This window comes from Marmota marmota, unplaced genomic scaffold, assembly GCF_001458135.2.
Source record: "Marmota marmota marmota unplaced genomic scaffold, marMar, whole genome shotgun sequence".
Taxonomy (NCBI): Eukaryota; Metazoa; Chordata; class Mammalia; order Rodentia; family Sciuridae; genus Marmota; species Marmota marmota.
Window position 1 is genome coordinate 5,484,949 of NW_026000076.1, and position 14,568 is coordinate 5,499,516.

General features: G+C 32.6%; 1 protein-coding gene across 2 annotated transcripts in view; it reads left to right on the forward strand.

The window, feature by feature from the left end:
• Gclm (glutamate-cysteine ligase modifier subunit) overlaps positions 1 to 12,843 on the forward strand; it is a 262,266-nt gene extending 249,423 nt beyond the window's left edge. For both annotated transcript variants that reach the window (XM_048814418.1, XM_015500874.2), the window contains exons 4-7: positions 2,463 to 2,522; positions 3,533 to 3,735; positions 5,012 to 5,126; positions 9,403 to 12,843. In XM_048814418.1, the coding sequence (XP_048670375.1) occupies positions 2,463 to 2,522; positions 3,533 to 3,735; positions 5,012 to 5,126; positions 9,403 to 9,572 (548 nt within the window). In that variant the 3' untranslated portion in view covers positions 9,573 to 12,843. The remainder of the gene's footprint in view (positions 1 to 2,462; positions 2,523 to 3,532; positions 3,736 to 5,011; positions 5,127 to 9,402) is intronic.
• The last annotated feature ends 1,725 nt before the right edge of the window (positions 12,844 to 14,568 follow it).

The following is a 14,568-nucleotide window of genomic DNA, read 5'->3' on the forward strand; positions in this document are numbered from 1 at the left end:
ACCACATACAAACAAAGATGTTGTGTCCACCAAAAACTAAAAAATAAATATTAAAAAATTCTCTCTCTCTCTCTAAAAAAAAAAAAAAAAAAAGCTTGAGCGAGCTAGCCCAGATTGAGATTCTTGGGTTTGTAGATTACTGTCCAGTATAATCGTGGTCTAACAAAGTATTTAATCTGAGCTTCAGTTTCCTCATCCATAAAATAACGATGCAGTTATTTCACAGGCTTCTGTATACATTGGATGAAATAACTAAGAAAGTACATAGCATAGTGCTTGCTACAAAATGCATGCTATATATCTGTTTTTAATTACCATGTTATTGTGGTCATTGCTAAGTATTATTATTATTAAGATCCACACATATGATGAGATAGAGCATTGTCTTTTGATTCTAATAATACTGACTACTATTTATTGAGTCTTGATTTATACCAGGCACTGTAATTGTCACTTAAGTGCTGTATTTTCTTATATAATTATCAAATCAAACCTACAAGTTAGATCTATTATTCTCATTGTACTAGATAGTCAATAAATTGAATAACTTGAAAGTTATTATACAACTGGGTATAGAGGGTTGTACCTACAGTCCCAGCTACTTGGAAGGCTGAGACAGGAAGATTATTTGAACCCAAGAGTTTGAGACCAGCCTGGGCAACATATCAAGATCCTACTTTTTAAAAAAGAATGTAAAGAAAAGAAAGTTGTTATAGAGTAAATGGTTAAACCAGGAGTTCATTCAGGTATGCCCAACTCCAAAATCCATTTCTTTCTGTTAATTTAACATTGCTATTTGTGTAGGAATAGAAGTAAAAACATCATACTTTGTGTTGTTAATTATAATTCATGATGTAGATTTATTTTGGATTTTTTACAGGTTGTCCTCAGTTCCTATAGGGCATGAAATATTTGATAGATATCAAAATCCTCCCCATATGAGGAACTTTCTTCTTTCTACCTCTCTAAAAATGCCTCATCTTTCAAAAACAGGAGGCCATTTCATGAATCAAGGGAGAGTGATGGAGAGGATTTTCATAGAGTGTAATTATGGGATCTAGTATCCAAAATGCTTGAGACCAAAAGTGTGTCAGATTTCAGTTTTTCAGATTTTGGAATATTTGCATAGACTTTGCATGTTGAGAATCCTATATTATTAGGAGAGAAACTCTTCAGTGTTGGTGTTCTGGTAAACTGGGCCACATCTTTTCTATAGTAGAAAGTAAGTAAAATAGAATAAGACTCAACAGGAAACATCAGATCTTTTGACTGAATCATATTTCTAACAATTCATTCTTGGGAAATGATTCAGTATAAACTGGAACGAAGAGGCTGGGGCTGAAGCTCAGTGATAGAGCGCTTGCCTCTCACATGTGAAACACTGGGTTTGATCCTCAGCACCACATAAAAATAAATAAATAAATAAATAGGGATATTGAGTCCCTTCACAACCAAAATAATACTTTTTAAAAATATTAAAAAAAAATTAAGGGGCTGGGGATGTGGCTCAAGTGGTAGCGCGCTCGCCTGGCATGCGTGCAGCCCGGGTTCGGTCCTCAGCACCACATACAAACAAAGATGTTGTGTCCGCCGAAAACTAAAAAAATAAAATAAATATTAAAAAAAAAAAAAAAAAAAAAAAAATTAAAGTTGAACAAAGAGTTCAAAGATGGTTGTTTTAGTATTTTATGTGATAACAGAAAGCTGGAACTACTGCAGGAATATTACTCACCTAAATGTTCAATAAGCAGGAACTCATTTAATGAACTATACCCTATCAGAATTATAGATAATGTTCATGTATAAAAATCGAGTATCTAAAATTGTACATTAAACACAGAGTACACAAAAATATAAATAGTAATTGCTTTGAGTAATGAGATTCTTGGCTATTTTTGGTCTTTCTAGTTTTATAGATTGTTTTCATTTCTAGAGTAAGCATATTACTATTATAAAAATTTTTAAATAACTAAATATGCATAGAAATTTATTCAAAATATTACCTAAAGGTAAACCAACAGAAGTAGAAAAAAATATATCTTCATATGACCAAAGCTGCTGGTAGTATCTGAAAATGAAAAGGATTCTATTGATAAGGTAGAATTGTGAATTTTTCCCTTCAATTTTGTCATTTTAACAGCTTTAATTTAGTCTTTTTATAGATTATAGTTTATTGGATATAATATGCTGTATTTTTAATTCATAAAAATATATATTTTAAGTAGTATAAGCTCCTGTGTCTGACCTGCCTTCTAATAATTGCTTTTAATTTTAATAAGTTTTTCACAGCTAAGTATATAATTAAAAAGTTACAGTGGATATAAACTTTTATGTCTTAAAAACTATAAAATTATGTGACTAGGAAACGAAAAATTATTAAGGATTATCTGTCATGTTAATACTACATAGTAAGACGTACACCTAAATATAGTAATCAGTTTGTTGTTTTTTTTTTTACTCAGCAAAACTGTTCATTGTAGGATCAAATTCTTCATCATCAACTAGGAATGCAATTGACATGGGTAAGCAAAAATTTAACTTTCTTAATAGTGAACTTTAAATTACTTTAGTTTTATTAGTTATAACTTGGATTCAAATCTAGACTGAAGAAAGGACATGTGCAAATTGTAATTTTACCTTTTAAAGTGATAATTTCTTAAGGCCTCTATAGAATTATATTGACTTATATATATTCATGTTTTGATATAGAAGAAAACTGTAAAAGATATAGCTAATTCTGACTTAATTAGCTAATTATTGACTATTGATTATTAAATGTTGACTAATAAATGTTGCTTAGGTATAGACATTCTCCTTAATCATGTTATTAGCTCTTTTATACTATAAATATTAAAATCAAAGACAACAACTAAAAATAAGTATCTTATGTCTATTTTTGGCACTTGGTTAAATGATTATAGTATTACAGTTATTAAATACTTTAAAAGCATTCTTTCAGCATTTATATATGTTGCAAAGTTAAATAATTGGCCTTTTCATATAAGTGTAGAGTGAATATAGTCATTTAAAATAAGCTCTTAAGTTCTTTTTATATAAATTAAGAAATTATCTACCTTTGTAAAGGTAGTCTTAGTTTTCAGTTTCAGGCTGATTCTTGCTATGACTACTAGTCACAGAATAAGGTCATAATTCTTATGATCATCCATATGAGATACTAGTAAACAGGTAGAATTAGAGAAGAAAATTGTATGAAGATAAGATAAGGAAACCGCCAAAAAGTCTTGGGGCCTGAAAAACAAAAGGGAAGCCTGTTCTCCAGAAAGAGGAGCCTATAGTAGCTTTGAGCTCCCTAGAAAGAAAGCAGGTCAGAGAAACCCACTGGTATGCCACAAAGAGATGGCATACAGAAGATGGAAATATTCTAAATGACAGGTAAACTGAAATAATCTGTTATATGGAAAATTAGTGAATGATATGAATAGAATTCAGTGGGATATTTTGAGCACATTAATAATTCTTGTTTTTATTATGTAGCAGACATTTATCCTTTTTGTGTTTTTCTTCCCATCAGCCTGTTCAGTCCTTGGAGTTGCACAACTGGATTCTGTGATCATTGCGTCACCTCCTATTGAAGATGGAGTTAATCTTTCCTTGGAGCATTTACAGCCTTATTGGGAGGAATTAGAAAACTTAGTTCAAAGCAAGAAGATTGTTGCTATAGGTACCTCGGATCTAGATAAAACACAGTTGGAGCAGCTCTATCAGTGGGCACAGGTAAAGGATGGCCAAATCCTGTGCACTCTGGGGAGGAATCTACTGTTTCTAGCCTTTGCTGCTTACTTTTAAGCACAAGGCACATAATGCACACTTACTAAATGGTACCTACTCCAAGTATGGGAGCTTTGAGGCAGGCTTTATCTAAAGCCTTGAGGGTTTGGGGTTTTTAGAATATATGTCAACTTGCATTAAATATTCTTTTTAAAACGAGTGATAGAAACACTAGAAAATATGTGTTGAAGCTTTAATTGCAAGCTGATTATGCTGTTTCTTTCAGTTTTACATATGTGATGAAAATGTTACATTTTTCTTTAGATATAATGAGAGATTGTGGCTCTAATTTCCTAAGTAAGGGAATATTATATGTAACAAATATTTTGCTGACTATTACTTAAAGATGTATAGGACTCTGTTTATACAGCTTGATATGTCAATAATTAATCATCCCTACTCTTTCATCTAATTACCTGCAAAATTGTGAGGGAAGTTACTAATGTTTTACCTTTTACTCTTTTATAATTTTCTCTATTTCTCTTATTCTCTATTCAAATATTCAGCCTTCTTTCAGAACTTTCAGTTTCTTGTGGGCAGAAAAACCCTGGCTAAATTATTGTACCTTCTCCTTTAGATTTAGTAGCTAGACATGGTCAAGAATCTTCTGGAGAGTCTTGGATGATCCAGAATCTATATAGAAACTAACCAGGGAAGTTATTGGAAGTTATCTAATTCTTCTCTTTCAAAATGTGCTGATTAATAGCCACATTTTATATTTTGACATTAAATGTATTTACTTGTATTTGATTCTCTACCTTTAAGACATATTTTTTCTGTTGTTGAGACAAACTTAAAATCATGTTTGTCTCCGAAGCAGATGTATCACATTACTAAATGATTCTAGCAGAGATTTTTTTAATAGTGTAGTTCTATTTTGGCTTTTTCCTCCTAGAGCTATTTTTCCTTTCCCTATTATCACTGACATGGTTTGGAAAAGCACATATGAATAAGGATATTCATGTAAAAGTATTTTACAAACTTTAAGCACTGTAAAATGTGATTTTCCCTATACTCTATAATTAAACCCTTTTATTGCTTATTTTTTTAAATACCTTTATTTTATTGATTTATTTTTATGTGGTGCTAAGGATTGAACCCAGGGCCTCGCATATGCTAGACGAGCGCTCTACCGATAAGCCACAACCCCAGCCCCCTTTATTGTGTTCTACTTTCTGTATTATTTTATTTAGTAAAGATATGATTTTATTTTCACTTTTAGGTAAAACCAAATAGTAACCAAGTTAATCTTGCTTCTTGCTGCGTGATGCCACCTGATTTAACTGCATTTGCTAAACAGTTTGACATACAGTTATTGACTCATAATGATCCAAAAGGTAAGACTGACAATTTTGATCTATAGAGATTGATCATTATCTTTTGTCTTACAAAGGCGCTTTGTTGTTGGGCTGGAGGTGTAGCTTAGTGATAAAGTACTTGCCTAGCATGTGTCAGGCCCATGGGGTTAGGCCTAGGCCCTAGCACTGCTTTAAAAAAAAGGCATTTTGTTAATATTTAATTTTAAATGTGTACAATGATAAAAGTTCTAGATAAATATTATCTGGAACTAGTCTTAATGGTTAGTTCAAAACATACATGCTTTTATTTTTTTTTTATACCAATGGGGGAAAAAGTGAAGGGATCATTTCCTGAACATCTGATTTATTGAGGTTTATAAATATTAAACTACAAAGAAAAGATCTTTTAAGGCATTCTAAATAGTAAAGTATATAAGTCTTGTCTAGTACAGCAAAGATTGGACCAGGGGGCCATTTAATTAATATAATTCTCTAGAAAAAGAGGCAGATACAATTTAATTTAAAATGTAGTATCTTGGAATAGGTAATTGATCAGATATTTTATTAATCATCACTGCCAAGACATATATGTTTGGTGTTAATCAGAAACATTATTTAATTAGAATGACCTGTCTACCTTCCAAAGAATAATTTTGTGTGTATGTTTATGTATGGTACTGAGGATTGAAGCCAGGGTCTTACCTATGCTAGGCAAGTACTCTACTATTGACCGATATCCCCTATAGAATAATTTTCTATCAACATTTTACAAGATAACTAGAAAGACTGGGAAGAGAATGTTCAACATAACTTGCAAAGATAAATCTCACATAGAAGTTGTAACAAGTATTTTTGGTATAGGTGAGAAATGTTTGGTTACAAATTAATGATTTGTGAAAGTTGTAAATCTCTGTGACATTTTTACAGGGATTCTAGTTCAAAAAAAATTGAAGGAAGGGACTGGGAGTATAGCACTTGTCTAGCATACATGAGTTAATCCCCAGCACCACAAAAAGATATATTTATGTATTAGATGAAATTATATTTCACAAATGATCCCTTAGAAAAACATTTAGCTTTACTTCCACGTCTAAAAAGATAATATTGTAGATTGATTGTTCATTTTTAGAATGTTTGTGGATAGCCTATTAAGACATTCTGCCCCATTCTTATTTTTTGACTGTTTCATCAAAAGAGTTTTAATAGTTACTGTTCCTTGATTGCCAGGCATCATACTAAGTGCCTCAGAAAGATTATCTATAATCTTCACCATAGCTAAAACAAGACATTTTATTGATGAGGACATAGAGTCTCAAAGTTTTAAGAAAGTAGCCAAGGTCACTCACCTGGCATAGGGTGAAGTTTGAACCTGGACCTAGGTTCTAGATGAAATTGGAGAATTTCTCTGTTATCCTGTTTTGAAACACTGCTATCTCTGATTTGAAACATCATTATTGTAGTATTTCAGTCTGAAACTTTACTTTGTTATCTGTTTCATTTAAATGATATCAGAGTAACTGTAGTGACTTTGCCTGCCCACTCCAATAAAACTTTCACCAGCAAGTTAAATACATCCTTTTTTTAATGTATTTTTTTAGTTGTAGCCACCTACAATACCTTTATTTTATTTAATTTTTTTTTTTTTTATGTGATGCTGAGGATCAAACCTAGTGCCTCCCACGTGCCAGGTGAGCGCTCTACCAATGAGCCACAGCCACAGCCCAAATACATCTTTTTTAAAAAGTCACTTTGATGAAAAGTAACAAAGAATTGTTGTGTTGATTTATTCTGAAATATAAGCCATTTAAACTTTAACTTTCTATACATTGTTAGATCCTTGCTTTCAAGGATTACTGATCATAGTTGTTGTTGCCAACAGCTGATGATTAACCTATACACCCTTCATGTACTAAATGTTGTGTGCTAATTTGTCATTAGTATGGCAAAATACATCATGAGATAGATTTAATTTAATCTTTTTTATGTTCTTGTGTTACTGATAAAATTTGATACATGGTTATCTTTTTTATTCCAAATCTGCTTAAAATTTATAGGGTGTTCCTGCATATACCATTAATGAATCTTTAGACTTCCTGATCTGTATTGAAGCAGTTCTTCACTTGATTTGTTCTGTTTACTACTTGTAAAGAGTTAATGTAGTTGAATTAATTTTGAAAGTATATAGTTCAGTTAGTGAGTAGCATAGTTCTCTAATTTTGTGTCAGATTTTCTAAGTAACCAAATCATAAAACACTGAACTCTGTTTGCCCTCTGAAATATAATTCTGTTTTTTAAGTTCCCTGAAGTCTACCTGTGTTCTAAAATTACCCTTATTCCTCGGGATGGGTTTATTTTTCACTACCCTGTACCCTAAAAGTTATAGTAATAGTTTAACCACAGTTAGGGTAAAATTGTGAAGTAGGTGATCCTGACTTTGGAACTTTCCCCCTTTTATTTGCTTTACCACTTCACCCATTGCCATTAAATCTGTGTTATGCCTCATTCCCTCAGGGTCCTTCTCTTGTTAGACATCTGATACATAATTCCATATTATTGTTACTTTTCCCAGGAGACATTTATATTTTGTTAATGGAAACTACTTACTAACTGTGACCTCTCATTGTTTCAGTTTCCCCCCCAAAAGGGAGATAATAGTATCTAACACATAGGGTTATATGGATTAAATGAGCTCAGACATGGAAGATACTCAGAAAAGTGCCCACAACATGAAAATAGCTAACATTTACTTAGAATTTACTATTATACTAACATTTACTTAGAGTTTACTATTATATATAGAGTTTACTATATATGAAGTGTCAACAGCAGTTCATTTGGGGTAGTTGGATCTGTTAGCACTCCCAAATCATACAGTGTAGATAGTCACTTCATCTTTATCTATATGGTTGCTTCTGACCCCTGTGATCTTTCCATCTGTATTCAACAGACATTTGTTGTACTATGAGTACTATGAGTACTATGTACTCAGCACTGTTTTAGGTACTATAGGTATGTAATACTAAGACAAATTCTAGTCTTCATGGAATTCTTATTCTAATGGAAGGATACAGACAAGAAAATAAGTATTAAAATTATAAGTAGGGGTATATGCTCTAAAGAAAAGTTGGCTGAAGAAGAAAAAGAGGGTCTAAGTTGAGGTGGTTTTTTACATGGGATAGTCAGGGAGGCCTCTATTAAGATAAGAAGTGTTCTGGAAAGAGGAATAGCTGACTCAGAGACCCCAGTTTGTGAATGTGCTTGAGGCTTTCAGGATACAGCAAGGAAATTAGTGTGGCTGGAAGACAGGTAGTTAGGAGAGGAATGGGATGAGATAGTAGAGGGTTTAGATATAAGCTTGAAATGAAAATAATAAGCTCCTAGAGCCAGATGTGGTGGCGCATGCCTGTAATTCCAGAAGCTGAGGCAGGAGGATCACAGTTTCAAAGCCAGCAAGAGTAAGGCGCAAAGCAACTCAGTGAGACACTCTGTCTCTAAATAAAATACAAAATAGGCCTGGGGATGTGGCTCGGTGGTGGAGTGCCCCTGAGTTCCCCAGAACCAGAAGAAAAAGAAAATAATAAGTTTATTAATAAAATGCAAATTAAAAAATGACTATTGGCAAAGATTTTTTTTTTTTTTTTTTTTTTTTGGTACCGAGGATTGAACTCAAGGTATTCAACCACTGGGCCACATCCCCAGCCCTATTTTGTATTTTATTTAGAGCCCGGGTCTCACTGAGTTGCTTAGTGCCACACCATTGCTGAGGCTGGCTTTGAACTTGTGATCCTCCTGCCTCAGCCTTCAGAGCTGCTGGGATTACAAGCATGTGCCATCATGACCAGCTTTGGCAAAGATTTTTAAATGATTTTTAATGATTTTTCCACTTACACTGTAAATCATTTTTAATTTCCAATACATACGTACACAGAAAAAAAGTTGTGAGGAAATTGAAGGTAATAGAAATGGTATATCATTTCCAGCTAGCAGGGTTATGAGTGACCTTTCTCTTTTTTTTTTTTTTCTTTTCACTTTTTTGTATGTTCTCTGTACATTAGAATTCCCCGGAAATATTAAAAAATAAAACAAAACATCCAGACTCTACACATTGGAAATTATGATACAGAGATGGGTACTTTTAAAAGAACTGCCTGGCTATTTTTAATTTTCTGGTTCAGATTCATAGCACACATGAAAGAATAAGTTAATTTTGTATTAAGTTTGGATGTTTCTTTTGTTGTGTTTAAATGCTTACCTACATAGTTATGTGTTTTCTGACTTCAAATTTAACTTTTTGGGGTTTTGTTTGTTGTTTTAGAACTGCTCTCTGAAGCAAGTTTCCAAGAAGCTCTTCAGGAAAGCATCCCTGACATTCAAGCACATGAGTGGGTACCACTGTGGCTGCTGCGATACTCTGTCATTGTGAAAAGTAGAGGAATTATTAAGTCCAAAGGCTACATTTTGCAAGCCAAAAGAAGGGGTTCTTAACTACAACTTAGGGTCATTATTTACCTGTGTTTTCCTTGAATATAAGATAAAATTGAGATGTATAAAAATCAATCTGTTGCCTATAAATAGTGTCATTTAGGCACATATTCTTTAGCTGTATTTGACAGAATGTTGTCTATCAACTTTTGATTACTTCTCTTGCCTCCATCAGTCCAGTCACATGAACCACTGTATTGTTTTCATTAAACTATTATTTTCTAATTGAAATTGTCTAGAAAGAAAATACTTGCAATATATTTTTCCTTTATTTTTATGAGTAATAAAAATCAAGAAAATTTGTTGTTAGATATATTTTGGCCTAGACATCAGGGTAATGTATATACATATTTTTTATTTCCCAAAAAAATCATTAATTGCCTATTACTCTATAGTATAACTAAGCAGTTTTATTATAATTGTTAAAATGAAAATACTGGAAGATATTTTTTTCCTGTCATTAGTAAAATAATTATATGTCAGATTAATTGGAGCAGTTGGAATTTACCAGTGGTGTAAATAAAATTCATTCTTCAGTATATGAATGGAAACTTAAAAAAAAAATTTATGTGTTCTTGCTTATAGTTTAGCTATGAGATTTAACCGTATATTCTTGTGCCATATTTTCTCTTCCTATTATTTAAAAGGGCAAACCAAAGTAAACCTGAAAAGGAAACTAGAAACTGAAAATATTGTTTGGGAGCTTTGTAAAAGCATTCACTATCTCCAGATTCTTTGTAATTCTTAATCCATCCTTGGTATATTGCTCCTCATTCAAGAATATTCATTAAGTATTACATTTACCACATGCTGGGCCCTACAGGCTCTGGAGAGTGGAGGGGTGCACACAGCTAAGGATTAAGATTCAGTTGAATAAAATGTGTGATATGTATTCCCCATTAGTAATGGACTAGGAGGGACTAAAGCCAGAAAATGCTTTTTAAAAATTCTTTAATTCAGGGCCAATATTGTCTGTTCAGACAACTTGGTTTGAGATGTGATCTTAACTATTTTATTTTATGATATTTTGGTGTTGAGAATTGAACCCAGGGCCTTACATGCTGAGCACATGATCTACCACTGAGTCACTCTCCCAGCCTAGATTTAATTAATTTAAAGCAGAACAATATAATCAAGATTATATGGTAATTTAGTGTAATTCCTCATGAGTTTAAGAATCAAAAAAATTACAAATTAAATAAGCTGTTACCTTTGATATATACTATAGCTCTCCTTAATTCCATATACTTATATCAGTAAACCAAATAGTTTGAAAAATTCTTTGAAATTTTCTACATCTCAAATTTTCTGAACTTAGGGAAATGAAGTATGGTTCCATGTTCAACAATAGAATCTTTTCCTAAGTAAGGTTTTGTGGTTTTCTGGTTAGAAAAATTAATCATTAGAATCATAACATGAAATCAACTGATTTACCTGCTAAAACTTGTTTAGACTTTGAACTTCTTAAAGACTTTTAGCTTTTATATTAATTGTATAATATTATTAGTATATAGTTAACTTCTTAATTTGAAAATATACATTTTTCGTATAGTGTAAATCTTTAAGTGGTCATTTTATTTTAAATTTGTGTAGTAAGCTGGCTGAGGTATTTTAAAGGGGAACTTGAATATCACACATTTATCATTTTTTAAAACCCATAACTTATAAAAATGGATTGTGTAAAGGGTTATTTTGAAAATGGAGGGAAAAAAGAACAACATTGTTGATAATATCCAAGCTTCATCAGGAGCTTTTTTCTTCTCTGCCCTACGCCCCAAGAAGCAAGATTGTAGATTCATTTTGTGAAGGGGATCATGTATGGAATTTTTTAATGAGTTGTTTCACTCTGTACTCTGAATTTTTGTTGCTGAATAACCTTAAAACAAACAAACAACAACAACAACAACAAAAAACCCTGAGCTATATCCCACCCCTTTTTATTTTTTGAGACAGGGTCTTGCTAAGTTGATGAGGCTGGCCTCAAACTTAAAATACTCCTGCCTCAGCTTCCCAAATCCCTGAGAATGCAGGCACATGCCACTGTGCCTTTTTAAAAGAGATTTTTACTCTTTCAAAAGCCATAAAATGAAAAGTGGTGATACTACCAAATAACTGCTTAAAACCGAAAGCTAAGTTAGAAATAGTGTACATAACAGATATGTTTTCAGGGGAGATGTGAATCGTGTGACCCAAGGTAGAAAGAGTTTATATGTTTTTTTTCCCAGTAAGTACAAAAGAAACTGTAGCTTGTTATTACATTTCCAAAATACCCTGGAGCCTTGAATTAACATAATGTACTGTAACTTGGAATTTGCTCCATAATACTACATTAAATTCCCATCCAAGAAATCATAAACACCAGAAGGACCTAAGTGTCTTATAAAATCTGTTTATGTGGTATAAATTCTGAAAACCACATTGTGCTAGTACAGTAATATTCATTTACGGATGGTCAGTGCTAAAACTTGAATCATAAATAATAGCTAATAATTTTTCAGTTCTCAAAAATGACTTAGACAACTGTGTGTAAAATGGAAAATAAAAAGTTATTATCTACTTTGCATGAATGATTCAAACTTTTCTATACCAGAACTAGTAAGTAGTAACTAAGGGTATCAGTTTTCAGTAATAATAGGTCTAAGACCCATTTTTTTCTTTCTATAACATTTTCTTTCTAGGTTTTCCACCCAGTATCTTCAATCTTTGGGGATGTAAGCACCTGATATATGTATTGTATATTGGTGAACAGTTCATCTTGCTGCCAAATGTGCATTTTGAGAAATGTGCAGCTATTTTAATAATTTAAACCATTTGTGTTCTTTGTGTATGCATACTCAAATACATCAACTTATGATTCTGAACCTATTTTTTCATCGTTAACTTTCAGATGTACCAACACATGTACCTGTCTTTTCCCCATAAACTTGGTGATGGGATATGTCAGTTTAATTTTTAAAATATATGTAACATGATTTACATTAATATTTTTATGGTTTTAGAGATATACTTAGGAAAATGTTTTAATTAGATAATTCTTTTTCTTATGTGTCTGTTGTAGTGTACTATAAAAGCAAGATATAAAGCACTGTTAGCTAAATATTTATAATAATTTTTACTTTTGCCTATATTATGAATTTAACTAAAATAAAATGTGAGTTGTATATTTTTAAATTGAGTTGTTTCAATAGTTGGAGCATCTTGGGGCAGTATACTGATTTTGAACTATTTGGATTTAAATTGAGTATGATTTGAAAATAAATTGAGTAATTTTTAATATCTAAGTCATATAAAGCTATTCATGCTTCATTCATTCAATAGATTATTGAGTGCCTTCTATGTGCTAAGCACTGTGCAAGGTGCTACAGGTAGACACAGATGAAAAGAACACCCCTTTTTAAAAAATATTTTTTAGTGTTGGCAGACCTTTATTTTATTCATTTATTTATATGCGGTGCTGAGAATTGAACCCAGTGCTACACACATGTGAGGCAAGCACTGTACCACTGAGCCACAATCCCAGCCCCAAGACAATCCTTTTTCTTCCAGGAGTATATACAGTATATTCGCCGGCAAGTGGAGGAGATCTGTATATAAATAAAAGCAATAAAAGGCTGCATTGATTAATGACAGAAGTGGTGAAAAGGATTGGGGGACATGTGGAATGAAGTGAGGCTAGGTTGCAAAATAAGGTACAGAAATATGTTCCTAAAGAACTTAGCTTTAGAGTAGGTCAGAGGAGATAGTGTGATGTGGACATTGTGGGCAGAGGCCTCTGTTTGCCTAGTTTTTAAATATACTTCTACTGAATAATGAAGCAGTTTATGTGTAAACACAAATTCAATGAGAACACCTTCAAAAGCTTATTACCAGAAAGGGAACTGCTCCTGTTGGGACAAGAGTAGTTAATGTTGGGAAGGTCATATTTGATTAGAGACTAAAAGTTGCCCAACTCCCCTAAATACATCAGAATATGACTGTATATAGTTACACTGCCCCAAAAGTGGTTCCTTAGCAATAACTAAATGTGTAAAGTGACAGATGATTTTGGTGTGTCTGTTGATTGATATTAAGATGGTTTTATGATAAGTATAGCTTATGATTCAGCTCTTCTCCCCATTTCTTTGCTCACTGTTGATTCTTGTATTCTATTCCTACAAGTTCACTTTTTAAAAATGTTCTTGGCAATTCTTTCACCAAAGGTCTTTGGGCAGTAAACTCTGTAGGTCCTGTTTGTCTGAAAACGTCTTTATTTTTACTCAATCATCAGTAGTCATTTGACATTGTAAAATTCTAAATTCCCAGATACTTTTCCTTAGCATCTTGAAGACAGTATTCCATTAAATTCCAGGATATGTACTCTTTTTAAAAATTTTCTTTTAGTTGTCAGTGGACTTTTTTTGTTTATCTATATGCAGTGCTGAGAATGGAACCCAGTGCCTCACACGTTAAAGCAAGCACCCTACCACTGAGCCACAATCCCAGCCCCAGGATATATACTCTTGCTGGTGAAAATATGGATTTCCTTGGAAATTTCATTTTATGTGTATGGAATTATAGGAAAGAAGAAAATTAAAACTGGCTGCAAAGCCTTCCAATAAAAAATTAATCAGAACATTGACAAATTGTTTCACGTGAAAGAAATCCAGAGCTGTTGAGAGAGCTGATGTGGTGGCTCAAATTGTCAGGAACTCATGATTTTTCATTTTCACTCTTAGAGTAACTCTGAAGCCCTGCTGTGTCCTCGGGGCACGGAATTGCTGGTAGATAAAAACCAGTGAACACAACTCTCCAGGAATTAAAAAAAAAAAAAGTATTTAAGAAGTCAGGAAGGTTCTCCTCTAAAACTGACCCTAAAGAACTAGATATTTAATTTATATTGACCAAAACTCGGTTAGCATACTTGTCTTCAAGGGAGGCTGAAAGGGAGCAGTTTAGCTGGGAGGCAATGTATTATTCACTGAAATGTGTGTGCTGTGACTTTTAAGGAAACCGTGGTTTT